Consider the following 27,787-nt stretch of genomic DNA (forward strand, 5'->3'; position numbering starts at 1 on the left):
ATTGCACTGGGCGTCATATTTATATGGGCGCCAGGCACTGACATCAGGGCCCTGAGTCATTGGTGCACCAGCCTGGAATTTGCTGGTATTCCCACCTCAGTTCATCATCTTCCCGCTGTGAGGAAGATCATCTGGGATGACGGCTGCCACGTTCATCAGCCATTATATGGGCCAGTCCGCATCTCCATGCTATATGACCCCGCCTCCAACAGAACCAGCAATTGGGCCGCTGTCCATTGACTTGGTCAATCTGCCCCTGCATCACGGGGGAGGAGTGGTGATCGGCTGGTTACAGTCCAGATATGCTGGCTTCAGGCAGTCAACGGTAAAGGTCTCCTCCTTACCGCCGATGTCGAGGATGAAAGTAGAGCAATTGTCCCTGATGACCCTGTAGGGCCCCTCGTAGGGTCATTGTAGCGGTGGTGGGTGTGCACCCCATCACATGAACACACACTGACAAGTCTTTAAGTCCCTGGTGATGTTATGTTTAGACTGGCCATGTGCTGGGGGTTGTTGTGGGACCATGGACCCCAGTTTTCACCGCGTTCTCAAAGGTGGCCATGGGGTCTTTCAGGCATTTGTCGGGGGGCAGGAACTCCTCCGGAATGATTAAGGATGTACTATAGACCATCTATGCCTCCGAGGAATTGAAGTCTTCCTTTGGCGCAGTGCGAATCCCCTGCAGGACCCAAGGTAGTTTGTCCACCCAGTTGGGACCTTGGAGCCGGGCCATCAAACTGGGACCCCGAATCTGGACACCCATGTGTTGATGAGTGCCATGGCATAGGTTTCTGTGGTGATATCAGCCAACGGGACCACCTCAGGCCACCTCATGGAGTGTTCTCACCCCACAGAAAACTGGTAGTGGCCCCACTGTATCAATATCTACATGGCTGAAGCTGTACCATGCTGGTTCAAAAATCTGTGTGGGCATCTTTGTGTTAGTCTCCACTTTGAGGACTGGCAGTTCATGTAGGTCTTGGCCCACTGGCTGACCTGCTTGCAGAGGCTGTGCCGGACAAACCTGCTGGCCACCGTCTTGACTGCGGCTTGTATTGCTGGATGCGCCAGGTTATGTATTGCTTCAAAAACCTGGTGCCTCCATGCGGCCAGGACGGTGGAGCAAGGAGATGTCTCACAGTAGTGTCAGGTTACTTGGGCTGATGGGAATGTCTTCCACCTTGAGAAAGGAGACAGCTGTCCTATACGCAGGGAAACTACTATGCTTTGGCGAGGGCCACGTAGTTGACCCGCTTGGACAGGGCCTGGATTGACTTGATTGTGGGGCATGACAGAGCGTCGGCTACCACATTGCTTTTTCCCGCGATATGCTGTATGTACATGGTAAATTTGGACACATAGGACAAGTATCTCTGTGACATGCTGACCACGGGTCCAATACCTTATGGAAGGTGAAGGTCAACAGCTTAAATTGCTGACCTTACAAAAAGTAAAAGAAATATCTTATTGACAGATACAGCGCAAATAGCTCTCGATCGAAGACGTTGTATTTGAGCTCTGGAGGCGTGGAGGTGTCTGCTGAAAATGGCCAGGGGTTGCCACTGGCCTTCATTGAGCTGTTCAAGTATGCACCTGACCACTGTGCTGTAGGCATCGGCTGTCAGAGCGGTAAGTGCCTCTGGTCTGGGGTGTATCGGGATGGAGGAGTTGGCTAGCACGTCTTTGGCATTCTGGAATGCCTTTGAAGACTCATCGTCCCAGGTAATGTCCTTTGACTTGTCCACCATTAGTGCGAAGAGGAGGCGCATGATGCGGGCTGCTGCCAGTATGAATCTGTGGTAAAAATTTATCACACCGATGAATTCGTGGCTTTACGTGGCTTGGTGAAGTGCCGGAATGCCTCATCCTTTTTGGGGAGGGGTGCTGCCCTGTGTTTGCTTATTCTGTGCCCCAGGAAATCAATACAGTCTAGACTGAATTGGCACTTCACGGGGTTAATTGTCAAACTGAATTCACTCATCTGGGTGCACAGCTGTCTCAGGTGGGCAGTGTGGTCTTTGAAGCTGCAGCTAGCGATGAGGATATCGTCCAAATAGATGAATGCAAATGGGAGGTCCCAGCCCACTGCAATCATCAGCTGCTGGAAAGTTTTGCCATGTTTTTCAGACTGAAGGGCACACGTAGGAATTTTAACTGTCTTGGGGACATCCTGGGGAGAAATGGATGAGATCCACCTTGGAAAACACCCCATGCAGGTCAGCAGCAAAGTCTTGGATGTGGAGCATGGGATATCTGTTGGGCGTGATGACTCATCGAGGCGATGGTATTGCCACATGGCTTCCACCCCCCCACCCCGGCACCATATGGAGGGGGGGATGTCCAGGTACTGTCGGAGCACCACAGAATCTCTAGCTCCTCCATTTTCTTGAACTCCTCCTTGCATAGGCTGAGCTTCTTGGGAGGGAGCCGGCATGCTCTGGTATGGAGCAGGAGGCTCTCAATAAGAATGTGGTGTCTTACCCTATGCTTTAGCTCGGCCGCGGAGAACTGTGGCATCATTATTGAGAGGAACTCTGCCAGGATATGGGTAAACTCGTTATTTGAAAGCATTAGAGAGTCAAAGTCGGCGGGTGGGGGGGGAGAGTTTGTAAGGTTCTGGCATGCACCAAGAAATCTCCCTTGAAGTCAGTGAACAGGTAGTGGGCATGAAGGAAGTTGGCCCCAGGAGCAGTTGCGCCACTGCTGCGAGGGTGAAAGTCCATGTAAACCAGCTGTTGCCCTTCTGAAGGGGGATGGTGCGGGTCCCAAAAGTCCGGATGGAGGAGCTGTTGGCTGCCCTCACTGCTAGGCCTAAGGTCTGTGGGGATAGGATGCTTATCTCTGCACAGATGGCAACCAGGAAACGACAAGGAGTTCCAAATGTAGAGGAGGCTATCACACGGGCCAACTGCCAGAACCATCAACAACAGTTGGCCAGGGCGTTTCCTGGAAACCCACAGAGTGGGTGGTATCTATGGGCTTCCACTCCCCATTGCTCTGCATTTCTGTGTTCCAACATTCAATATCCCAGGATATTAACTTGCCTCTTCGCCGGTCTTGGTCTTGCAGTCAGCTGTTCATTGGGCTTACTGATGTGGTCTACAATGGCGCTGATATCCTTCTTCCAGAGCATGTCCACCCAGGCCACAGCCCTCCGGAGTTCACTGAAGTCATCATCCATGAGCAAGAGTCAGATATCCTCGGGCAGCTGCTACAGAAAGATCTGCTTGAAGAGCAGGCAAGGCTTGTGGCTCTTGAAGTGGCCATCTCGCTCATTAGGGCGGATGGGGCCTTGTCCCCCAATCCGTTCGTGTGCAGCATGCTTGCGCTGGGAGAGCCTGAAAGTGCTGGTAATCAGCTCTTTGAGGACTGCATATTTTCCTCACTCTGGAGGCTGCCGTAGGAAGTCTACGACCCTTGCCGCTGTGTCTTGATCGAGTGCATTCACGATGTAGAATTGGCGGGTGTCAGTGGCAGCGACATGTCGAAGCTGGAACTGAGCCTCGGACTGTTTGAACCGCACATGCGGCTGTGGTGCCCAAAACATTGGGAGCTTGAGAGAGACCACATGGATGGTCGGTGACTTCGCTTGATCCTCATCTCAGGTCCAACTGCTGGTTGGATCTGTTGGGGTCACCAATGTAGTGTTCATACTACGTGGATGTGGAGATGATTGACATGCATACCAAAGCTTTGAAGTTGAGACTGGTTTACTGCACTGGCTGTCTCGTTTATATGGGCCCCAGGAGCTGACGTCAGGGCACTCCTTCATTGGAGCACCGGCCAATCGTAGGCCGGTGTTCGCTTCATAAGATGTTTTCCACTCCAGGCAACATCATGGTAAATATTCTCTGTGCCCTGAATAAAGTATCTATATCCTTCCTCTAATGAGGTGACCAGAACAGAATACAATACTCCAAGAGTGGTATAACATTACCCCATGGTTCTTGAGTTCATTCAGGATGGCTCTCTCTCATATTGAGCCATGTTATTAGCGATATGATAGTTACCCAGACTGTTATTTAACAACTGAGGCCAATGTTCATCCTGAGAATAGTAAGGTTTATCTGATTAAAAAAGCAAATGTTGTCAATTTTTCATTTTTATTCACTCTGTATTGTAGGGTAATAAGATTTGGATATAACGTCACCACGTCATTTTGTTGGCAGCCACAATCAAACTTACATTCTGCAGTCTGAGAACATATGTCTCAGAGTGCATTACTGATGCCTTTCTTTGATACACATGGCTTGTGAATTAAGAAAGGATCTGGGAAGTGTGGATATCAGAGAAAGGAATAGGATTCGATAATTGGGATTCATGGGAAAAAGATGGTGTTGAAGGAATTCAGAAGTAATGGGTTAAAAGTATGGTGACTAAGTGGAATAGAGTAATAGAACCATAGAACATTACAGAACAGAAACAGGCCACTTCGGCCATTCTAGTCTGTGTCGAACCATTTTTTTTCTCCTAGTCCCACTGACCTGCACTCAATCCATTGTCTTCCATACCTCTCCTGGAGTCATAGATAAATACAATAAAAAATAAAGGCCAAGACCAAGAGATTGTGCTGAGGAGCTGGCCTTGGCTATTATGGCTCCCCACAAGGCAGTGCTTTGAAGAAAATGCCTCACAAATGCTACTCTCTGAGACGCCATGATCTTGGACTGGAGAGGTTGTGTCAAAGGAGGCACTTGACAATGACTGCCAATCCAGTCAACGTAGAAATGTCATATGTCATGACTAACTTTTATTGTCAAACAGAATTGAGTGACAAGCAACAGGAATTCACAAAATTTGTAATTTATTTTGCATGTAGTGTTTATTGATTTATATTTCCCCCAGATAAATTCCTTAAAAGCAAATTTAATTTGCTATCTCAGATTTTTGGGTCATGATTTGTGAATTCTAAGGCTGGATTTATTTTTCCTGAAAGCTGCAACGTGGAGTTGCCTATATTCAGGGCCAATATTTCTCTCTCAGTCTACAACATAAGCAAGCACAAATTTTCTGATTATTGTCACACTGCAGTTTGTGGAACCTTGCTATGTGCAAATAACCCACAACATGTTCTACATGTTAAGTGCACTCCTTTGATAGCAATATTTTTTGCAATGTAATGATAATTTTTAAAATTAGAGATACAATAACAGGCCCTTCCGGCCCATGAGCCCGTGTTGCCCAAATACACCCATGTGACCAATTAACCTACAATCCCTGTAAATCTTTGGAATGGAAGAGGAAACTGGGCCACCTAGAGGAAACCCACTTGGTCACGGGAAGAATGTAGAAACATCTGACAGACAGAGCTGGATTAGATTGCAGGCCACTGGTGCTGTGATAGAGTGGCACTTGTGCTACAGTGACTCTGGAACAACTTAAGGACTTTTTTATAGGCAAAAGAAATAAGCACTTTAGCTTAACAGTGCTGCAATTGGGGCTTATGTTTGGGATAATTATAAGGTGGTGCTCAGTATCGAAAACTTCTCATTCACATAGCATGCTGGCATGGTTGAATGGAAGATAGCCAAACTATTAGCTTACCAAAGTATCAACATAGCCCAGCCAGCATAAATCCAAATGAAAATTCTGGAGCGTCTGGCATTCATTTTAAGGAGCCACCTGATGCCAAAAAAAACAAAGACATGTTTTCTTTCTTTCACCAAATGTTTGATCTCTATTTCAGCCCTTACAGCAGTTGAACTGTGCATGGCCCCACCATTAACACTTGCTATAGAACATATTTATCTCCAGCAGCTGTCCACAGTTGTGGGATCAAAGGACAGAGTGATTTCTGCTTTAATTCATCAATTCATCTTTAATTCATCAATTCATCTTTAATTCATCAATTTTATAATGACATTACTTAATGTCACTTTATTGGTCACCATGAAGCTCTGGAACATTTTGACTTGTATCAGTAAGATGATTCTGAACTGCCTTAGTAACTCAGCGATTATTCTAGGTCATACCATGAGTATTATTCAGGTGATGAAGGTCTGGCAATAAATATCCAGTTATTGTTCTTTGCCTCACTTTACATGGAACACAGAAGCAGCCCATTTGATCAAGGCTGCTAGCAGTTTAAACTCTGTACAATCTTCTTCTACTCTCTTAGCTCTCATCTCTCTCATACTTAGGATCCTATAGTACAGAAGAGACCCTTTGACCCAATCATCCATGCCAGCCAACATGGCATTCTGGGCTAGTCCCATTTGCCTGCATCATTTCCATATCCTTCCAAGCCTTTTCCATTTATCTGTTTGAATGTCTTTTGTATTGTCATTGTAATTGTATCTCCGAACCCTTCTCCATTGACAACGGCGTGAAGCAAGGCTGCGTCCTCACACCAACCCTCTTTACTATCTTCTTCAGCATGATGCTGAAACAAGCCATGAAAGACCTCGACAATGAAGACGCTGTTTACATCCGGTACCGCACGGATGGCAGTCTCTTCAATCTGAGGCACCTGCAAGCTCACAAGAGCAACTTGTCTGTGAACTATTCTTTGCAGACAATGCCGCTTTAGTTGCCCATTCAGAGCCAGCTCTCCAGCGCATGACGTCCTGTTTTGCGGAAACTGCCAAAATGTTTGGCCTGGAAGTCAGCCTGAAGAAAACTGAGGTTCTCCATCAGTCAGCTCCCCACCATGACTACCAGTCCTCCCACATCTCCATCGGACACACAGAACTCAAAACGGTCAACCAGTTTACCTACCTTGGCTGCACCATTTCATCTGATGCAAGGATCGACAAAGAGATAGACAACAGACTCGCCAAGGCAAATAGCGCCTTTGGAAGATTACACAAAAGAGTCTGGAAAAACAACCACCTGAAGAAACAAACAAAGATCAGCGTGTACAGAGCCGTTGTCATACCCATGCTCCTGTTCGGCTCCGAATCATGGGTCCTCTACCGGCATCACCTACGGCTCCTAGAATGCTTCCATCAGCGCTGTCTCCGTTCCATCCTCAACATTCATTGGAATGACTTCATCACCAACATCAAAGTACTCAAGATGGCAGAGGCCGACAGCATCGAATCCACGCTTCTGAAGACCCAACTGCGCTGGGTGGGTCATGTCTCCAGAATGGAGGACCATCGCCTTCCCAAGATCGTGTTCTATGGCGAGCTCTCCACTGGCCACCGAGACAGAGGTGCACCAAAGAAGAGGTACAAGGACTGCTTAAAGAAATCTCTTGGTGCCTGCCACATTGACCACCGCCAGTGGGCTGATCTCACCTCCAACCGTGCGTCTTGGCGCCTTACAGTTCGGCGGGCAGCAACCTCCTTTGAAGAAGACCGCAGAGACCACCTCACTGACAAAAGACAAAGGAGGAAAAACCCAACACCCAACCCCAACCAACCAATTTTCCCTTGCAACCGCTGCAACCATGCTTGCCTGTCCTGCATCGGGCTTGTCAGTCACCAACGAGCCTGCAGCTGACGTGGACATACCCCTCCATAAATCTTCATCCGTGAAGCCAAGCCAAAGAAGTAATTGTATCTTTTCCATAGCTTCCTCTGGCAACTTGTTCCAGATGGAGTGGAAAAGTTGTTCCTCAGGTCCCTCTTAAAACTCTTCCCTCTCACCTTAAATGTAGGCCTTCTAGTTTTAATCATATCCAACATATCTAGCAGCCCTTTAAATGCGAGAATTTAATTCACCTCATGCTGCAGGAGCCATTTTCACATACTCACCACTGTCTGGGGCAAGGAAGATTCTCCTGTGTTCCCTGTTGGATTTATTAGTCACCATTTAGGCTCCAATGCAATCCACAGGTTTTTTTTTTCCAACAGTTATCAGGCTCTTGCTACTGTGCATCCCAAAAAATTGGTAAAAGATACTGGGGACATGCTGAATTTTCATAGGAAATCTGTGCAGAGAAATGGCAATTGGAATGAGAGGTGTTGAATTTTGGGAGGTCAAATGCAAGAGGAGATCATGCAGTAAATCCCAGGACCCTAAGGAACTTTGAACATTGGGGTACATCCATGGTTCCCCAAAATTGGCATCAAAAGAGGGTGTAAAGTAGACAAACAACCTGCATGCATTCATTGGTTAGAGCTAAGGTTTCAATATCAGGCAGTCACATGGTAGCTATATAAAACTTTAGTTGGGCCACTTTTGAAGTATTGTGTGTCATTCTGGTCACTACATTAAAGGAAGAATATGGATGCTTTGGAGAGGGTTCAGAAAAGGCTCACCAGGATATTGCTTGGATTGGAGAGTATTATGAGAAGAGATTTGACAAACTTGGGTTATTTCTCTGGAGTGTCAGAGGTTGAGAGACAACCTGAGAGACACAGTTAAGATAGATAGTCAGAATCTTTATTCCTAGAGGTGGAAATGTCAATGCTACAGGAAATCTGTTTCAAGTGAGAGGGGAAAAGTTTAAAGGAGATTTGCAAGGCTGTGTTTTTTTTTCGCAGAGAGGATGATTGGAATCTGGAATGTGCTGCCATGGAAGACGATATAACCAGATACAATAGCTATACTTATGAGACAGACAAATGAACAGGCAGGGAAAATGGGGGTATGGACCACGTACAGGCAGATGGGATTAGTTTATGCTGGCATTCCTGGTTAATCCAGATATGATTGTTCCAGTGCTGTCCTTTTTCATGTCCTATGTTATATATTCACTCAATAATCAATAACCGTGCATCTTGGCGCCTCACAGTTCGGCGGGCAGCAACCTCCTTTGAAGAGGACTGCAGAGCCCACCTCACTAACAAAAGACAAAGGAGGAAAAACCCAACATCCAACTCCAACCAACCAATTTTCCCTTGCAACCGCTGCAACCATGTCTGCCTGTCCCGCATCGGACTTGTCAGCCACAAACAAGCCTGCAGCTGACGTGGACATTACCCCTCCATAAATCTTCGTCTGCGAAGCCAAGCCAAAGAGAATCCGCTAAACAAGCAAACAAATATGCAATAAATATTAATCTTGATGATCTGATGACGACTTTAAGAGATCACTGATGAAAATTATAATGTTTTCATAGAATAGTCTGAGCCATCAAACTCTTTGTGGTTCAAACTTCCTGACTGCCTTCTCAACGTTTACCCCATAGATTGCTGGGACCCTGTCACCAAGCAGTGCTTTGCTGCAAGTTCCAGTTGCCTATTGCTTGCAAGAACTTCCCACCCCCTCTACTGTCACACACACAACAGCAATTTAAAAATGAGCCCAGACAGTGTTATATTTAAAATAATATTTTTAATTATTAATCAACAATGATATAACACCTAATCTAATTTAACTAACTTATCTAAACTTAATTAAATTTATACAGTTATCTAACTTAAACTCTAACTATGCATGAATAGGTTGGTGTGTGTGTGGAATACCCAAGCCACTCAGCTCAAGGCTCAATTCTCAGAAGGCAGTCAAAATTAATTTTCAGAAATTCAGTGAGGATACATGGGTTTGAATTTGATGCGACACTCAAGCTTTAAGATGGTAGAGACGCAGGCCTTAAATGGATGCAGGCTTTAGATGGGTCAGAGATGCAGATTTAAGATGAAGTTATCAGTTCCTGAAGTGGGTGGAAGAGACCGGGGATGACAGAACGCCGATTACTCGTGAAACCATTATTGTGGTGCTTCAGAGAAATGAACTTTTTAGACGTGCCTTCTTTTGCAATTAGAACCTTTTTCATAGGTCAGTTGTGGTTAAGTGCAGTATTTCTTCAGCAACTTTAAAACTCTTTTCGTAGGTCAGTAGAGTGCATAATTTCCTCTGCAACCTTAAAACCCTTTTCATGGTTCAGTCGAAGAGGTCTCTCATCCCTCCATAAACAAAAGGAGGAAATCTGACATTATTTCTATAATCACACAATGAGGCCAAGTGGGTTTCTCATTCCTACAAAGGAGCTGTTAACTCTTGTGCTGCTTCCTTAAAATGGCCTTCTGAACAAATTATGCTCTGTCTTTTTAAGAAGCTGGTCACTAGATTCTCCAGAGCTTCTGTGTTAATTCTGTAAATATATCCAGTGAAAGGAATATGATGTTCAAAGCTTGCTGCTAGTTTCACAGTCACTTCAAATCCTCCAGGCAGGTTGTTAAATCTGTTCTCTTAACAACAGTCCCATTCAAATAAAGTGAACTGAAACTGGGAGAACATCACAGTACATTTAAGGACATATTAGGATATTGCAGATCTGACCTCCAATCCCCTCTGTGCAACTATGGAAAAATCTGATGCTTAGTCACAGTGTTTGGTTGTCTGTACATCAGTCAAACCTGAGAGCCCCCTTAGACTCGTGCACACTTACATAGTTATATATGGAAGAAAAAGAGAGTCACCTCAGTCAATGAGTGTCCATAGATTGGCCTCCAGGATCTCTGCAGTCCCCGCAGTCCAAATCATTGACAACCCAAGCTCCAGATCTGAACCTCCAACACGGTCAGAAACCCTCCAATGTCCTCAGCAGCTCCTCGCACCCGGATCTGAAACCTTATAACACTCCAGCCAGTTTGAGCCCATCTTCAGCAGTCTGCAGCCCAGTGCGAGTCTCCCGACAGCGGTCTCCAGCAGCCCACAGCTTCCACAGGTACCTCACCTTGAGTTGCCAGCAGCCCGCCGCAAGCACTGGTCCCTCAGCTGCAGAGCCCCCTCACTGGTTCGCCGTCATGGTCACCATCCCTATGGGTCGTTTCCTCCACTTCTCCCTCTCAGACAGTCATCTTCCCGTCATCTGGTGCCCTGCTCCAGTCTTCCCCTCATGCCCTCCTCCAGTCCTCCCCTCGTGCCCTGCTCCAGTCCTCCCCTCGTGCCCTGCTCCAGTCCTCCCCTCGTGCCCTGCTCCAGTCCTCCCCTCGTGCCCTCCTCCAGTCCTCCCCTCGTGCCCTGCTGCTGATTAACAGCTGCTGTCACCTTGGGCACAGACCTGCATTTCAAGTAATACCACCGTCGGCTCCTTCAATGGGCCATTCAAAGCCCCTATGGAGCCAACAGCAGTCGACTGGGTGGCCGGACCCTGTGGGAGCGCTACATCTCCGCACCTTCACTCTCTGCAGGTCCACACCAGTGGCAGAACTGCCATCTTCATCAGGTGCAGTGTAACACAGCTCACATCTATGGCCATATTCAGATCCTGATATATTACTGAGCAGACTGATACACACACACACACACACACACACACACACACACACACACACACACACACACACACACACACACACACACACACACACACTGCAGGATCTCTCTCACTCTGTTGTTATTAATGGATAGATGTCTAACCTTTTTCTTCTCTCTCTCTTTTTTGGATTCACTACACTGGGTCTCCAATGCAACCTGCTACTTCCTGGAAGAATGGAGGTAAGAGTTCTGGGCTGTTTTGAAAAATTCTTGTTAATTACCTGAGCAACTCCACTACTTTGTCTAGATGTGAATGTTTTGTATTAACACAGACTGCAATCCAACTGCCAAAAGAAGCTGAGGTTAATGATTTAACTCAGAAATGAGTTTTTCATTCATGAGGGCTAATTCTAAAATGTGGAAGGGTTACAGGACAGCATGCTGGGCAGAATATCTGGGCCTGTGAAGGGAAAACTATCTCTCTGTGGCTCTCATTGTCAAATAGCCCAATAATTAGGTGGCTTCATTTTTGGCACAAATTTTTTTATTGGCCGCAGTTATTAGACAGGATTATCTAAAGTAGTGGTTTCCAAACTTTTTCTTTCCACTCATATACCATTTTAAGTAATCTCTATGCCATAGGTGCTCAGGATAAAAAGAAAGGTTAAGAACCATTGCTCTACACACAATTGTTACTGAAATATTTTGCTTGAGAAAAATTGTCATTGGCTCATTTCCTTTGGAGTTCCAAAACCATGCACATAATGAGTCAATTAGGTATGATTAAAACAGGGGTTTTTAAACTTTTTCTTTCCACCCACATACCACCTTAAGTAATCCCTTACTAATCACAGAGCAACTATGGCATAGGGATTATTTAAGGTGGTATATGAGTGTAAAGAAAATGTTTGAAAACTACTGGTCTAAAGTAAAATAAATTACATCTTCAAGTTGGAGTAAATCAGGGAGTTAGGCTTTGAGCTAGCAGCCGGATGCTTTATTTTGTTCTTGTTGCCATTTAGCACTCGTGGTTACTGTTGGTCCAGGAAATTTTAAGACCGCGAAAGGACAAGAGCTTCAGCTGCTCCCAGTCCGTTTGCACTCTTGTCCTCCCTTCAGTGAGCTGCATGGCTGCAATTTCCGCATGCTGTGTACATATCAGTGTCTGCTCACCAAGGCTGCGCACTGTGGAAGGGGAATCTTTGACCTAGGTGACAATGCAGCTGAATTACATCTCCTATTACCTGAGGAGAGGAAGGGGGTGCTCTAAAGGATGTATTATAACCCCAGAGAAACAGGTCCTTCAGCCCATCATGTCTATGCCCACCTATGCATTCTAATCTCATTTAGTAGACTGGATCTGTAGCCTTGTATGCCTTGGAGATTGCCTGTCAGGTGGTTGTTAAGAAGTTGTTTTATTTTTTAAATATGTCCCATGGCTTTAACCTCTCCCTATCCATGAACAGCTCTAATCCTCCAGTACCCAAGACTTCTGCATCTCTCATCTACGGACTCATAAATATTACTGAATATAATTGCTTCACAGTTGGTGCCTGATATCCCAAATCTCTTTCTCCCTCTACCACTACCCCTTTTCCATGCAGACTCTTATTAAAAGCCACCTCCTTAACCAAATTTTTGGTCATTTGTTCTAATATAATTTTTGCTGCTATTGGGTTTGATGGTCATTCTCAGTATTATTGCCCTTTACATTGATATAACAAGACTAAATGAATAAAGTTTATGCAGGATTCTGTTACCTGGAGTGATTGACTGAAAAGGTGATGGTAGCAGATTTAATCAAAACTTTCCAAAGAAAATCAAATATCGCAATTAAAGAAGATTCTAAAGGGAAATTCTGTACATCATAAAATACCTCTTCCCAGGTAGTAAATGGTGAAATCTAAACATTCCTTATTTATAGTTCCATCTTAATAAGCAAGTGTTAAATGCATATTGTAACTTTTAGAAATTCTCTGTAGATCTATAAAAAGAGTGAAGAAATCTTGACATTGCAGGTTTGCAGACGGATTCATATTTCAGAAGATTAATGGAGACTCTGGTGTAAGTGGCAAAACAAAGCCACTTCTTATATGCTACAAAACGTTAGCCTAAGTCAAAATGTATCTATCAATTGAATCACACAGGATGTCAAACCCAGTTTGTTTCAGTTTTTAAGAAATGACCTGCACCAAAATAGAAACAGAAACAAGAAGAAGGGCATTATTTATGAGGCTCATTAACTTATATTGGTTCCCCATCCTAATATCTCTTTACTGGCATGGAATTTAACACTCTTGTGAATCACATTGGCCATTTAACCATATTAAAGATGCTTTACCAATACAAGTTGATAACAGTACATGTTTTTGTTATTATTTATTCAATTTTGTTTGGTAAATTTTGATTAAATCTGCTAACGTGACTTTTTCAATCAGTCACTCGTGGCAACACTAACTCACTAAGTAAAACAAACTTCTCAATTCTGGCTGAGGTTTTGACCAATTTCTTTAAATGTATGCCTTTTGGTTCCAATCCTACTCAAGTTGTCAGTGTTATTAATCTTTAAGATGAATTTGCATATTAATTACTGCTGGGTTTAAAACATAAAATTAAATATCAAAATTCTTTTAAATTTAATTTTCTTTTTCTTTTGCAATGCTTAGCTTTTGAGGCAGCGATGGTTAATGTTCCATCTCTCAAATGGTCTCTTTTCTATGGAGTGAATTAGATCATGCAGGTTCCCTTGATTTTCCATGGATAATTTTACTGCTGGAATGCTTTCATATAACTTCTAAATATTCTAGCATAGTCTCTTCTGAAATTTAAATTGTCTAAAGAGCCATATTTCAGGTCGTATTCAGAATGATGGAGGGTCCTGTGTATGTTTGTGATAGGATCAAGGTGGTTGGTGTGGCTGTCTCATAGCTCCAGTGTCCTGGGTTTCATCCGTGGGGGCTCTCATTATGAAATATGCATTCAATGTGTGGGACTCCACCAGGTGTTCTAGTTTCCTGCCACATCCCAGAGACATGCTGTAGGGTAATTGGCCATTCTAAATCACTCCCAGTGTAGTTGGGTTGTGGAATCAGGGAAAGTTCAAGGGCCTGTGAAAGTCAGTAGGTTACTGGGATATAAGTCGAGAGAGTAGGATAGGATAAAACAGTACACATCAACAGGGACTGCATGGAAAGGGTCACTGCTTTCAGGCTTCTGGGTACGCATTTTGCTGAAGATCTCTCCTGGACTATCAATACCATAGCAGTAGTTAAAAAGGTACAACAACGACTACATGTCCTGAGGATTCTCAGGAAAATGAAACTGCAGGTGTCCTATCGCTGCTCCATCGAGAGTGTGCTGGCCTACTACATTCCTATGTGGAATGCCAGCTGCTCGGCAGTAGACAAGAAGACCTTCAGAGGGTCATCAATATGGCCAGAAGATTATCGGCTGTGCACTGCCCTCTTTAGACGACTTATTCAACTCTCCCTGCCTTAGAAGATCAGCCAACATCCTGAAAGACTCTTACCATCCTGGTCATCATCTGTTTGACCTGTTGCCCTCCGGTAGACATTTCAGGTCTATTAAATCACCAACAAACAGACTTAAAAACAGTTTTTTTTACCCCAGAGCCATATGTGAACTGAACCTCACCAAACATTGAATACTGTATTGTTTTATTGTGTTGTCGTTTTTATATCTTATTTGTTTGATGTACGTGTGAACCGTCAGGAGGTTAACTCAATTTGTACAATGACATTAAAAGGTTACCTTATATGGGATTGTCCTGTGAGCTGGCACAGACTTGATAGGTTGAATACCTTCCTTCCATGTCATAAGGAAGTATAAAATGAGAAAGTACTCAATGCTACTGTGAGTACCCTAAGTTTGAAAAATTCAGAAATGTATTAAAACTGAAACAGAGCGAGTAAGAGATTGAGTGTGAGAGAGTGAGAAAGAGAGTGAGATGTAAAGAGAGTAAGAGTGAGTGAGAAATAAAGTAGGAGAGATAAAGAGAGCAAGAGAGAATGAAAGAGAGAAAAGAAAGTGAGAAAGGGAAAGAGTGAATGAGATATGAGAACGAGAGAGAGAAAGAGAACAGCAGTTTAACAGACAGCAATGCTGTTCTTTGCTGATCTCAAGTCAAAGTCTTACAGAGGTCTAGCATTATCTATGCAAGAATTTACCCTTTCTGAGCATCTGCTGCTGTCAGACGTCAGTTCAAGAAGTGATGTCATTAAGGTGACTGAGCATCCGATTACACTGAAAAATTCTTGCACATAGCACCCTGGAGTGGTAACTTTATATTAACTTCTTAAACATTCCACATTGCTAAATAAAGATTTAAACTTTCACATGTAGCAATGAAAATTGAAATATCAGGCAAACTGCTTTTTTAAATTAAACTCCATTGTAGCATGAAGGTACTACATGCTACCCTTTTTTTTAAGAGGTTGATAGTTTGCTGGGCAGAAATTGGGCTTAGATTCCCTTTAAAAACTCACGTAGATCTCATATAAATGTGTAACATATTTAGGGTATACCACAGCCATATAATTCATGAAGAACTTGGACTTTGGCCTGTGAATGTGAAGGTGAATATATCACTTATGGCAGCTTTGGAATTTAAACTGCACACACGTAGAAATCATAAAGAAGCTGCTGATTTCATGGAATAAGGATGACAAATGCCTGTAATTTCCTCATCATTCCAGCTGCTAACTCCAGCTCAGGGTTTTTCCTTAGCTTTTGTCCTCTTTATTTCATTGAGATTCTCTGTTTCTGATTACAGATTGTACAAAAGCGACTTGGGCTATTGCAGCACATATCGTGGTGAGGTATGCCAAGGTCTTCTGGGAAATGGCCAGCTGGTTTTCTTCAACTCTTCTTTTGCCGATGCAGAGGGGACACAAGAAATGATGGCCAGGAGCACGTGGACGGAGTTGGATGGCGTCAGCTTGCTGTGCAAACCAGCTGCCGAGTCCCTATTCTGCCACTTCATCTTCCAAGACTGTAATCCTTTAGGGCTAGGTCCTACTCCCAAACTTGTGTGCCGGTAGGTTTGTCATAGAGTTGTTTAAGTACCTGTGAAGTTTCAAAGCCTTAGAGAAAGAACAGGGGAGGGGAAATGGTTGGGGAGCTCTTTCAAAGAGTTGGCACAGGCATGTCAGCCTAATTATACTTGGATCCTCTGATTCCATGTTACCGAAACTTAGATGACTAGATAATGTTTGTTGAATATTTCTAATAATGTGTTAGGAGTAATCCACAGAATAAATAGATGCCATAAGTACATTACTAATTAAACTACTATATTTTGAAGTGAAGTAGCAGGCTGCCACACATTCCACTTTGTCTAAGCTTGTTTTTACACAATATATTTCGTGACTTCAGGAGAACCAAACATTGTATACACAATGAAGTACCTTTCTTAAAGTGTGATTGTGATATAGCAGTGGCCAGCTGATGCTCATGCATGACCCTCACTAACTGTCATGCAGTAATGACCCAATTATTCTTTTGGTGATGTTGCCTGAGAGGTATTGGTCAGGGTGTAAGGGAATAGTTCCCTTGTTCTTCTTCAAAACGTCATGCCCTCTCTCAATTCCACCTGAGAAAAGAGGTGGTACTGGCAAATGGTTCAACATATTGTAACCAAGTGTTGAAAGCAGGGCTTCAGTCCACAAGCTGATGAGTTAAGGGATGACAAAATTAGGGTTGATAAAACATAAGATTGGATCCATTCCAGCACACTCTCATTTGTTTGAACTCTCTCTGAGATTAGAACTTCAAGCATTATTTCAGAACCTGAATATATACTCTCGACAGACACTGCAATTAAGTCAGGCTTGTGATAGCAGTGAGTCCCTCCAGCCAATGTTTTTCCCTCAACCAATGCCATGAAATGTAAGTCAATCTGTAGAAACTTATTCCCCATATAGTGAGCATCACTCCATTTATTGGTCATTAATTGGACGTGAAGGCAGTTTGAAAATACTTTGGAGGAGTTACATTGATTCAAACAATTTCTTTCTATGATTCTTTATCTGAACTTAAAGATATTAGATTGCTTTAATAAGTGAGAAATATTTCTTGTAACTGTTAAAGTTGCAATAGAAGTTGAAAGCCTTTGCTTTGGGGAGGAAAGGGATTTGAGAATTCTGTGGACATGTCAAGGTACAGCAGGGCCATAGGGTAGATTCCTTTTCTACTTTTCTGCACCAAATATCAGGGACTGTCAGGACAGTGGGCTGCATGAGCCAAAATCAGAGCAAAATGCTAGGGCCTGCAGCAGACTAAGAAGGCATGTGAACTGTCATCTGTGGCCAACTCAGTTGTGTCATTGCTCTGAGCTGGGAGGTTGTGATCCAAGCCTCCCTTCCAGGGGCATGACACTAAGGTCCTAATTAGCATTCCCCTGAGGAATAACTGTTTTGTCTTTTTACAAGCATTAAACTGAGGCTCTACCTGCCTCCCAGCTTTTTCACAGAAGATCCAAAAGCATTACTTCAAAGAAGGGCTGGGAAGTACAAGGGTATCATGGTCCTATATTTATCCTTAATTTATGACTGGAAGCAGACAATCCCAGCACAGTTTAGCATAGCTGTTAGCACAATGGTATTGCAACACCTGTGATGTGGATTTGAATCTGGTGCTGTCTGTAAGGAGGTTGTGTGCTCTCCCCAAGACCTGTGTGGGTTTACTCTGGGTTCTCTGATTTCCTCCCACCCTCCTAAAACATACAGGGATTGTAGGTATAATTGGGCACCACAGGTTTCAATGGCCGGAATCAGCTTCTACCATGTTGTAAATAAGTAAATACATAAAATCCCATTGTCAGCACATTGCTGTTTGTAGCAATTTGATGTGTATGCAAATTGCCTGCTCCTTTACCAGCAAATCAACATCAATTAAACTTAAAATGTGACTTCATTTACTATAACTACTTTGGGAAATCCCACAGTTGCTGCCTTATATTTCTGCAATAGCCAAATCCCAAGAGAGCATTTCCTCCCATGGCTCCAGTCAGGAAATGTTTGGCATTAGCCATCTGCTTTGTGTTTTTGCCCGACAGTCTTCACCAGGTATAATTCTGTGTCTGTAGTCCTAACACAATGTTGGAATTGGCCACTGTCCTGGTGCCAACTGTCTCTATTGGACAGCTTCCCATCTTTTCTGATGAACTCCCATAAATCTTCTTTCTGGTAGCAGCCAACATTTTGGAACATATTGATCGAATGACTTTTTAAAAAATCAGATTTCAGATTTATTGTCAGAGTACATGCATGACATCCCAGACAACTCTGAGATTCTTTTTTTCTGCAGGAGGCAGAATTGCCACTTATTGGTAGTGTAAAAAAAACTTTACACAGCATATACATATAAACAAATAAAGAACAGTAAACAGATAACAAATGTAAACAAACTGATTGTGCAATAGAGAGAATAAAAAGATCAATAACGTGCACATGAGTCCTTAAATGCGTCCCTGATTGAGTTTGTTATTGAGGAGTGTGATAGTGGAGGGGTAGCAGCTGTTCCTGAACCTGGTGGTGCAAGTCTTGTGGCATCTATAAATCAAGACATCGAGGTGAAAAGAATGAAAAGTAACACTGTCACTGTCAGAAGTTAGTGAGTTCATGTTCCAGGGATCTGTGCTCAGACCTTGGATGGCACTACAGGACAGTCTCAAGAGATTTATGGACAAGTAAACTTAAAAAATTGGGACTTAAAAATATATATTCTGGAAGATTGCCATTATATAATAATCAACTTGTTCCTTTTACGGTCTCCAATGCCACTTTGAAACAATGGGAAAAGAAGGGAATAAAAAATTTATCTGATTGTTTTTCTGAGGGTTGTTTTTGTTCCTTTGACGAATTACAAAGGAAATATGGTATTAGTGCAAATTCTATATTTGTATATTATCAATTAAGATCTTTTGTAAAACAGTTATGTGGTCGACATATGATTTTATTGCCTGAATCTAGTTTTGAAGAATATGTACTTTCAATACCAAAAAAGGGATATATATCTGATTTGTATTGTATTTTACAAGAAATTGATAGTAAAAAAGACTGGGATAAAGATAAGTTGAAATGGGAAAAAGATTTAGGACATAAAACAGCTGAAGAAGCTTGGATGGAAATATGTCAGAATAGTATTCGGAAATTAATTAATGCTAGACTAGCGATGATTAATTATTATTTTATTCAATCAGCTATATTTAACGCCGGAGAAATTAAAAAAATTTGGTCTTAGTAAGTTGGATTCTTGTTTTCGATGTGATCAGACTTTTTTGCATACTGTTTGGCTTTGTGATCGATTGCAGCGGTTTTGGAAAGGTATTCAATCTATTTTTAACAGTTTATATAATATCCATCTTGTATTAGATCCCAATATATTTTTATTAGGGAACATACAATCATTAATTGATTTAGGTTTAGAGGATTATCAGATTTCCTTTATCTATTTAGCTTTAGTCATGGCTCAGAAATGTATAGCACTTACTTGGAAAGATAAAAATATACTAACTTTAGATAAGTGGTATTTGGAAATGAAATTTTGTTTGACTATGGAAAGGATATCTTTTTCAATTCAGGATAAGATGTCTTTTTATAAGTTAAAGTGGACTCCGTTTGCTAATTATATGCATTTAAGTTTGATTTAAATATATGTTTAAGCGTGATATTTTAGTATTGACAATTTTTTTTGTTGTTAGAATTTTTTTTTAGGTTAAGTTTTATCTCTTTTTTTGTAAGTGGGTATTTTTTTCCATATATAATATTGTTAATTTTATTAACTCTTCACTCTTTATTTTTGGGGGGGAGGGTTGGACTAATTTTAAGTTAGACTATTAATATTGTGTTATAATTAACGGGGGGGGTTATTTTGTGTAGTTTTCTGATGTAATATTGTAATCATACCATTTTAATTTTTTAAAATTTTTCTTTAAATGTAATTCTCTATTGTATTCATGTTATAAAATTTTAAATAAAGTCTTCAAAAAAAAAGGACAGTCTCAAGAGAATAATCACTGTTAATAGTGATATGTTTCAGATTAGACATTATATATGGCATCTGGTTAGTTCTCTCAGGTGAATGTGAGAGATTGAGGGTTGGTATCTGAAGCAGAGATGAGGAGTAATCCCATGTGTCTGGCCTATATTTATCACTCAGCCGAAGAGAAATCAACTTCCTGGATGTGAGTCCTGCATTATCACAGAGACTACACATAGAAAGTATTTCTTTGGGAGGAAAGCACAGTATAATGCCCTGAAATTGTGAAAGCTATTTTAATAGGGTTCTTAAAGAGTTTCTTTGTCTATGATTTAAGATTTTTAGTGTGGATAAAATATGGTTAACCCAAATATTAGTTCCATTGTTATTGCTATTTGTTTTATTTAGGATCAATTATTATTTTTTTAAAAAGGACCTAATTTTACTTTTTTATGCATTTTAAATTTCATTTTAGTGAGCATTGCTTGGCAGTGAAAGAGCTTTATTGTTACAAAGAATGGATCACAATGGAAGACAATTCACGCATAGGAGTTTACTCCGCGGGTCTGAGCCTACCAGACTGTCAGAGGCTTCCCAGTATACACCATGACCCAGAAGCATGTACCAGAGTCTCTTTTCTTGGTAACTATCTACTATTTAAGGTGAAATGGTTTTACATAATTAATTAGCAAAAGTTAACAAAATTTGCAAACTGGCTAATTTGGAAAACAGGGGTTAGCAACATTTTCAATAATTTGAATGAGGTTAAGTAGGAGAAAAGGGAGGTGGAGAGAGAGAAGCTATACCCACTGATTGGGGAGCAAAGGCCTAATGGTCTGTCCATTAGAGACAGACATTTCAGGAGTAAAGTTAGGAAATGAGTACACACCGAGAGTGGTGTAAGTTCAGAATTCATCCACATACAGCAGTTGGGGTTGGGTCAATGGATAATTTGAGATGTAAAATTGAATAAACTTTTGCTGATCAAAGGCACGAATGGATACAGGAAAAAGACTGGTACGTTGCGTCACGTCACAGAACAGTTTCAAGGGGCTGAATAACCACCCTTTTCCTCCTATATCCTTATCCCATATTTTCTAATTATTTTCCCTTTATCCTTACAGACCTGAAGAAGGGGCTCATTACCAGTGAGTAAATAAACTGTGTTCAATTTTACATCTTACTAGTAATTGTTAACTATGGTTCCAATGGTTCTACCAAAGGACAGTAATATCTTTCTTTGGCTTGGCTTCGCGGACGAAGATTTATGGAGGGGGTAAAAGTTCACATCAGCTGCAGGCTCGATTGTGGCTGACAAGTCCGATGCGGGACAGGCAGACACGGTTGCAGCGGTTGCAGGGGAAAGTTGGTTGGTTGGGGTTGGGTGTTGGGTTTTTCCTCCTTTGTCTTTTGTCAGTGAGGTGGGCTCTGCGGTCTTCTTCAAAGGAGGTTGCTGCCCGCCGAACTGTGAGGCGCCAAGATGCACGGTTTGAGGCGATATCAGCCCACTGGCGGTGGTCAATGTGGCAGGCACCAAGAGATTTCTTTAGGCAGTCCTTGTACCTCTTCTTTGGTGCACCTCTGTCACAGTGGCCAGTGGAGAGCTCGCCATATAACATGATCTTGGGAAGGCGATGGTCCTCCATTCTGAAGACGTGACCCACCCAGCGCAGCTGGATCTTCAGCAGCGTGGATTCAATGCTGTCGGCCTCTGCCATCATGTTAGGGATGAAGTCGCTCCAATGAATTTTGAGGATGGAGTGGAGACAACGCTGGTGGAAGCGTTCTAGGAGCCGTAGGTGATGCCGGTAGAGGACCCATGATTCGGAGCCGAACAGGAGTGTGGGTATGATAACGGCTCTGTATACGCTAATCTTTGTGAGGTTTTTCAGTTGGTTGTTTTTCCAGACTCTTTTGTGTAGTCTTCCAAAGGCGCCTGCAAGCTCACACCAAGACACAAGAGAAACTTGTCCGTGAACTACTCTTTGCAGATGATGCCGCTTTAGTTGCCCATTCAGAGCCAGCTCTTCAGCGCATGACGTCCTATTTTGCGTAAACTGCCAAAATGTTTGGCCTGGAAGTCAGCCTGAAGAAAACGGAGGTTCTCCATCAGCCAGCTCCCCACCATGACTACCAGCCCCCCCACATCTCCATCGGGCACACAAAACTCAAAATGGTCAACCAGTTTACCTATCTCGGCTGCACCATTTCATCAGATGCAAGGTTCGACAACGAGATAGACAACAGATTCTCCAAGGCAAATAGCGCCTTTGGAAGACTACACAAAAGAGTCTGGAAAAACAACCAACTGAAAAACCTCACAAAGATTAGCGTATACAGAGCCGTTGTCATACCCACACTCCTGTTCGGCTCCGAATCATGGGTCCTCTACCGGCATCACCTACAGTAATATATTTTAGTAATTAATGCATGCTTTATTATTAGATTTCCTTCTAGGTTACCTTCTAAGCAATCTTTATACGAATTTACGTGCAAATTTTGGTTATTTGATTAGGAGGTCCAATGAGAGCTCGAACTCAGCCTTCAAAAACCTCCTCAAAATCTACTTCTTCGATGATGGTCCCAGCTTAATATCCTCTTTGAAGTAGTTTTCACATTTTGGCAACATTAAGTTTATAAATCACAGTTATTTTTTGATACCTTGGAAAATTTGCTGGGAATGTTTAAGAACTAACCGTATACAATAACTGTCAATCATTTCTGTGAGTAGTTGTGCACAGACCTTAACCTTGTTTCATTCTTGTTTTTCTACCATGTATAGGGTTGGCTCCAGAACGGGTGTTAGCGGGGGACATTAGAGCAACTGGGTTGGTCACAGCCCAGCAGTCATAAACTCATTCAGCAGGGGTAGGGGGATGCTGATATGGTGGCCTACCTGTCGAACCTCCTTCATCCCTTTGATGTAGCAGATGAAAGCTCTGCTTTTATTGCGAGGAGAGTCACTAGTGTGCATCAGGCTAGACACTAGTGACACTTGACACATGCTAGTGATGCAGGCAGTGGTACGGGCTAGTCTGAATGCGAACGATGGCTACCTGCATATGCAGGCACAGCACCTTGCAAAGGGGGAGGGGCCGCCCCACAATTTTCCACCTTGGCACTGACCCCAATGATGTATCATGCTGGAATTAAGGGTTATGGGGGATAAGGCATAAAGGTGGAGTTGAGTCCACGGTCAGATCAGCGATGATCTTATTGAATAATGGAGCAGGCTCAATGGGCCAAAAGGCCTCCTCCTGCTCCTGTTTTTTTACATTCTTATGGTCTTATGTGTAAGTGAGTATGTTTGCCTGTGAGTATGTTTCCCAGCATATGTCAGTGAATGTGTGTGATCAGATGTGTGCCTGTGTATGTTGCTGTATGTATGGGAAGTTGTGTTTTGGCTTATTAGAATATAGAGCAGTGGTTCTCAACCTTTTTTTTTCCACTCACATACCACTTTAAGTATTCCCTATGCCACAGGTGATTAGTAAGGGATTGCTTAAGGTGGTATATGGGTGGAAAATAAAAGTTTGAAAGCCACTGTTTGAATCGTACCTAATTGACTTGTTATGTGTATGGTTTCATAACTCCAAAGGAAATGGGCCAATGTCAGTTTTTCTCAAGCAAAATATTTCAATAACAATTGGGTCTACAGCAGTGATTCTCAACCTTTCCTTCCCACTCACAGACCACCTTAAGCAATCCCTTACTAATCACATAGCACCAGTGGCATAGGGATTACTTAAAATGGTATGTCAGTGGAAAGAAAAAAGTTGAGAACCATTGATATAGAACATAGAACACTACCACACACACACACACACACACACACACACACACACACACACACACACACACACACACACACACACACACACACACACACATATATATATATGTATTACCTAGAAAAAATAAACAAAACTTCCCTACTCATAACCCTCTATTTTTCTTTTATTCACGTATTTGCCAAAGAGTCAAGAAGGCCAGGTGTCAAGACTGAGTAAATGGACACATACATGCGGGAGCATTATAAAGTTGGATGGATAGTTAGTAATGAAACACGGAAGTCTGCAGATGCTGTGATTGTAGTAAAAACACAGAAACTTAGTTGGTCTCGCAGTGTCCATAGAAGGTAAAGGTACTGACATTTCAGCCCTGACCCCTTCCTTGAGGTATGTTTGAAAAAGAGAGACAGGTGTCTGTATTCAAAAGGCAGCATTAATAAAGGAAAGAACTAGAGGGAGAGGAGTGCAGACCAACAGAAAATAGGTGTTAATTGGATATGATAGAGGACAGGAGAGAGGAAAGGAGAGGATTGATTTTGGCTCTGTGAAAGGAGACCGTGGGAAAAGGTAAGAGAGAGACAGAGACAGATTTTCAGCTTGCAAGTAACTTAAATCATCTCACACTGAAGCTCTGAGTATGTTGGTTGACCAGCCAAAGTTTGATGACCTTCCCCAATGTGGAAAGCTTGCATGCAAAATATTAGTTTTGGCTCCAGGTGATTTTGGAATCACTCCTCAACTAGAAAGGAGAGTGCTTAAAAATGACCTCATGTCTGAGTTGCTCAAGTACAACCCATCGAAACAGCGTTCACCAGTCCGCGGAGAAAGATGGCAGCGCTGACAGAACTGCTGTAGCGGCAGCACTGCAGTTGGTGCGAACCCGTGGGGAGCGAGAGAGCGGGGATGCAGCGCTCCCGCAGGGTCCAACCACCCAGTCAACTGCCATCGGCTCCGAACGGGCTCTGAAAAAGGAGTAACATGTAGTAAAGAAAGCTTTTGGTATGTTGGCCTTCATAAATCAGAGTATTGTGTGCAGGAGTTGGGATGCCATGTTGAAGTTGTATAAGGCATTGGTGAGGCCAAATTTGGACACACCACACAAACAGACAAAAAATACTTAAACAAGGCAAATATACACATATTTAAATAAATTAATAAATATTGTTTAGGAAGTATTAGAGTCTCAAATGGTTGAACTTTGTAGAATCCTTGCTTTTACACTCAACCTAAACAGTGATGAAGGAGTTATGATGGATGGTGTCAAATCATTAGTGTCCATCATTACCCACCCCTCCACCCCCCATTCTTCCCACCCATCTCTCCTGCAGCATGAGGATCAGACAATCAATGGAATTGTTTCAAGAGTACATGCCTTGTTGGTTGCGGAGGTAAAGCCTGATTCCATCTGCCCAGTTATAGCAGTGAAGTTACAACAGTACTTGTGGAGCAAAGCACAAGGGTACCAACATTCAGAAATAATACGTACTTTTCTCTGAGTGTTTCTACCTTCTTCCCCGTTTCTACAGGATTGTGTTATAACGATAATGGGAGGTTTTACCAGGGATCGATGAATGTCACTGCATCAGGCATTCCCTGTCAGAGATGGAGTGAGCAGGTTAGTATCTGTGGACATTGGAGAAGGAATCAATGTACATATTGTCATATTAGAATGTATGTAGTTTCCATCAAATTGCATATCTCTGGTTCTCTACTTCATTCAGTTATAGAGTTACAGAATGCTGGTCCTTTGTACTTTAGATTTAATATGCCATTGGCAAGTGTTACCCCACTTCCCAAGGAATGAAAATAATGTCTGAAAACATGAATGATCTGAACAGGTGTAACATTACCCTCCTACTGATATCAAGTTGATGCCCATCAAGCTGGGCATCATTACCTGCAGACTGTAAACACAGGGTGACACACCTTGACCCCTAATCATGTTGGCGCCTGGTTCTTGCCTTTTTAAAAGAAGTATATGCTGGGTGCTTGAAAACTTTAGTTCAAAGAAGACTAAGGGAAGATTCTCTGGACCTTTAGTTATGTTTCCTGGACTCAGCCAATCTGATCAGCAGGAACACGTCTAATCAATATTAATTGGGGGAGGGGGGCATGGCGTGATGGCATAGGTGGGAGATGTGAGGAGACACCTCTGCTGACAGAATTGTTAAAAATCCGATTTTAAAAGTTTTGTTGTTTTTAAAAAATATTAAATATTTTTATAAAGCGCTGTTAACTGTAATAATGAGGAAAACAAAGTCTCAAACAGTTAAAAAAAACAACCCAGAAACAACCACCAACTACCTAGGAATTTGGGCCTACCTTTCAGATGGAGCCTTGGGACTCAATTTCTCACCATCTGCGTCCACAGAGACCATCTTTGGGAAAGGTACAGATGACTTCAGTGCCTACTCCTCGGAGTGCCAGCAAAGATAGCACCGGAGCCTGGAGATGTCTTCCTTCGGACTATGAAGAAAATTTGCGCTTGTGCTTTACATCAAGTTCGGCCCGTGGTGCAGAGGGGACCGATCTCTCACGGCCCAGCGATGCTGGACTGCTGAAGGAGTGATGCAGTCACTTTCAACGGAGGTAGAAGAAGGTGAAGTCGTCGGTGGAAATGAAGAAGAGGAAGTCTATCCAGGCACAGAAGAAGAGAAAACTGTGATATACAATGATAGGCCTTTATCTAAATATGTTCAAGAGAAGTCTGAAACTTTTCATTATCCAGATCCAATTAGATACTCTGTCTAAACAAATTGAAATTACATCAAAGCAAATTAATCAAGGTTTTTCATCTTTGAATAATCAGTTTACTGGTATGAAGGAAGAAGTGCTAACCATTAAGTCTGAAGTGGCAAAATGTGTGAAGCTGGTGGATAAAGTGAAGAAGATTGAAGAGGTTTTTAATGATTGTCGTGATGATGTGTATATGTATATATATATATATATATACACACACACATATTTCATGGTTTTTTTTGGATTATATGTATTAATTTTTAAAAAATATTTGTATCATGGTTTTAATAAATAAAATATTCAAAAAAAGCATCAATTGGGGGAAAGGTTAAAGACCCCTGGATCCCAATCTGCAAGTACCTGGATAGAATAATTTCCTTACTTACTAACAGGATCTAAACTTCATGTGTTAGAAAGATTTGCATTTATTTGTAAAGTGTCTATGACCCTCTCAGGATTTCAAAAAATGCTCTAAGGCCAATGTGTTGTCTCTATTATATAATGTGAGAGTAATCTAAACCATTTAGTGCAAAACAATCTAGTAAATGCAGTATATGACTAATGACTAAAAATCTGTTTTAGAGATATTGTCCTGGGGACAACAAACAACTCCCTTACTCTCTTTCAGAATGACACTATGGGGTCTTTTATGCCCAGCTGACAGGGGAGGCTGATCCAAGATTCAGTGCCTCGATGAAGAACATTTCTCTGGTTGGACACTCTGCCTTCAGTGGCTTCTAATTGAAGCCAGTTGAGGACTGAGAACATTGCATCACAATGTTGTGCTGCCTGCTGGTGAATGAAGTCAAAGGATTCACACCAGGCTGTGCGCTGCTGGAGAATGGTTTGAGACTGGGGGCTAAAGGGGTACTGGGTATCAGCAGCAGGATGCGAGAGAAGGCCAAGAACACTGAAGGCTTCCTGATTGTGTGGAGATTCTGATTGGTTCCTGATGGTTTGATCTGGAGTCTATGTGGCTACAAGAGGCTGCATGAGCGTTGGGGGTGAATCCATGAACACCTCTGGCGGGTCTCTCTTTTGCTTCTCTTTCTCTGACTGTAAGAGGCACCCAGCAATTCTGCTGATAGCAAATCTCTCTGCCGGAAGGTAGCCTTAATGTGACATTACACTGGTTTTATTACATGACAATAAAGGAATCTTGA

At 42.5% G+C, this 27,787-nt stretch overlaps 1 protein-coding gene across 1 annotated transcript in view; it reads left to right on the forward strand.

Annotated features, from left to right (window-relative positions):
• musk (muscle, skeletal, receptor tyrosine kinase) overlaps positions 1-27,787 on the forward strand; it is a 185,870-nt gene that overhangs the window by 89,988 nt on the left and 68,095 nt on the right. Inside the window, exons 8-12 of the mRNA XM_069922949.1 lie at positions 11,328-11,334; positions 15,887-16,150; positions 20,570-20,736; positions 21,219-21,242; positions 25,412-25,500. Coding sequence (XP_069779050.1) covers positions 11,328-11,334; positions 15,887-16,150; positions 20,570-20,736; positions 21,219-21,242; positions 25,412-25,500 — 551 coding nt within the window. The remainder of the gene's footprint in view (positions 1-11,327; positions 11,335-15,886; positions 16,151-20,569; positions 20,737-21,218; positions 21,243-25,411; positions 25,501-27,787) is intronic.

The sequence above is a fragment of the Narcine bancroftii genome, chromosome 1, assembly GCF_036971445.1.
Source record: "Narcine bancroftii isolate sNarBan1 chromosome 1, sNarBan1.hap1, whole genome shotgun sequence".
NCBI lineage: Eukaryota > Metazoa > Chordata > Chondrichthyes > Torpediniformes > Narcinidae > Narcine > Narcine bancroftii.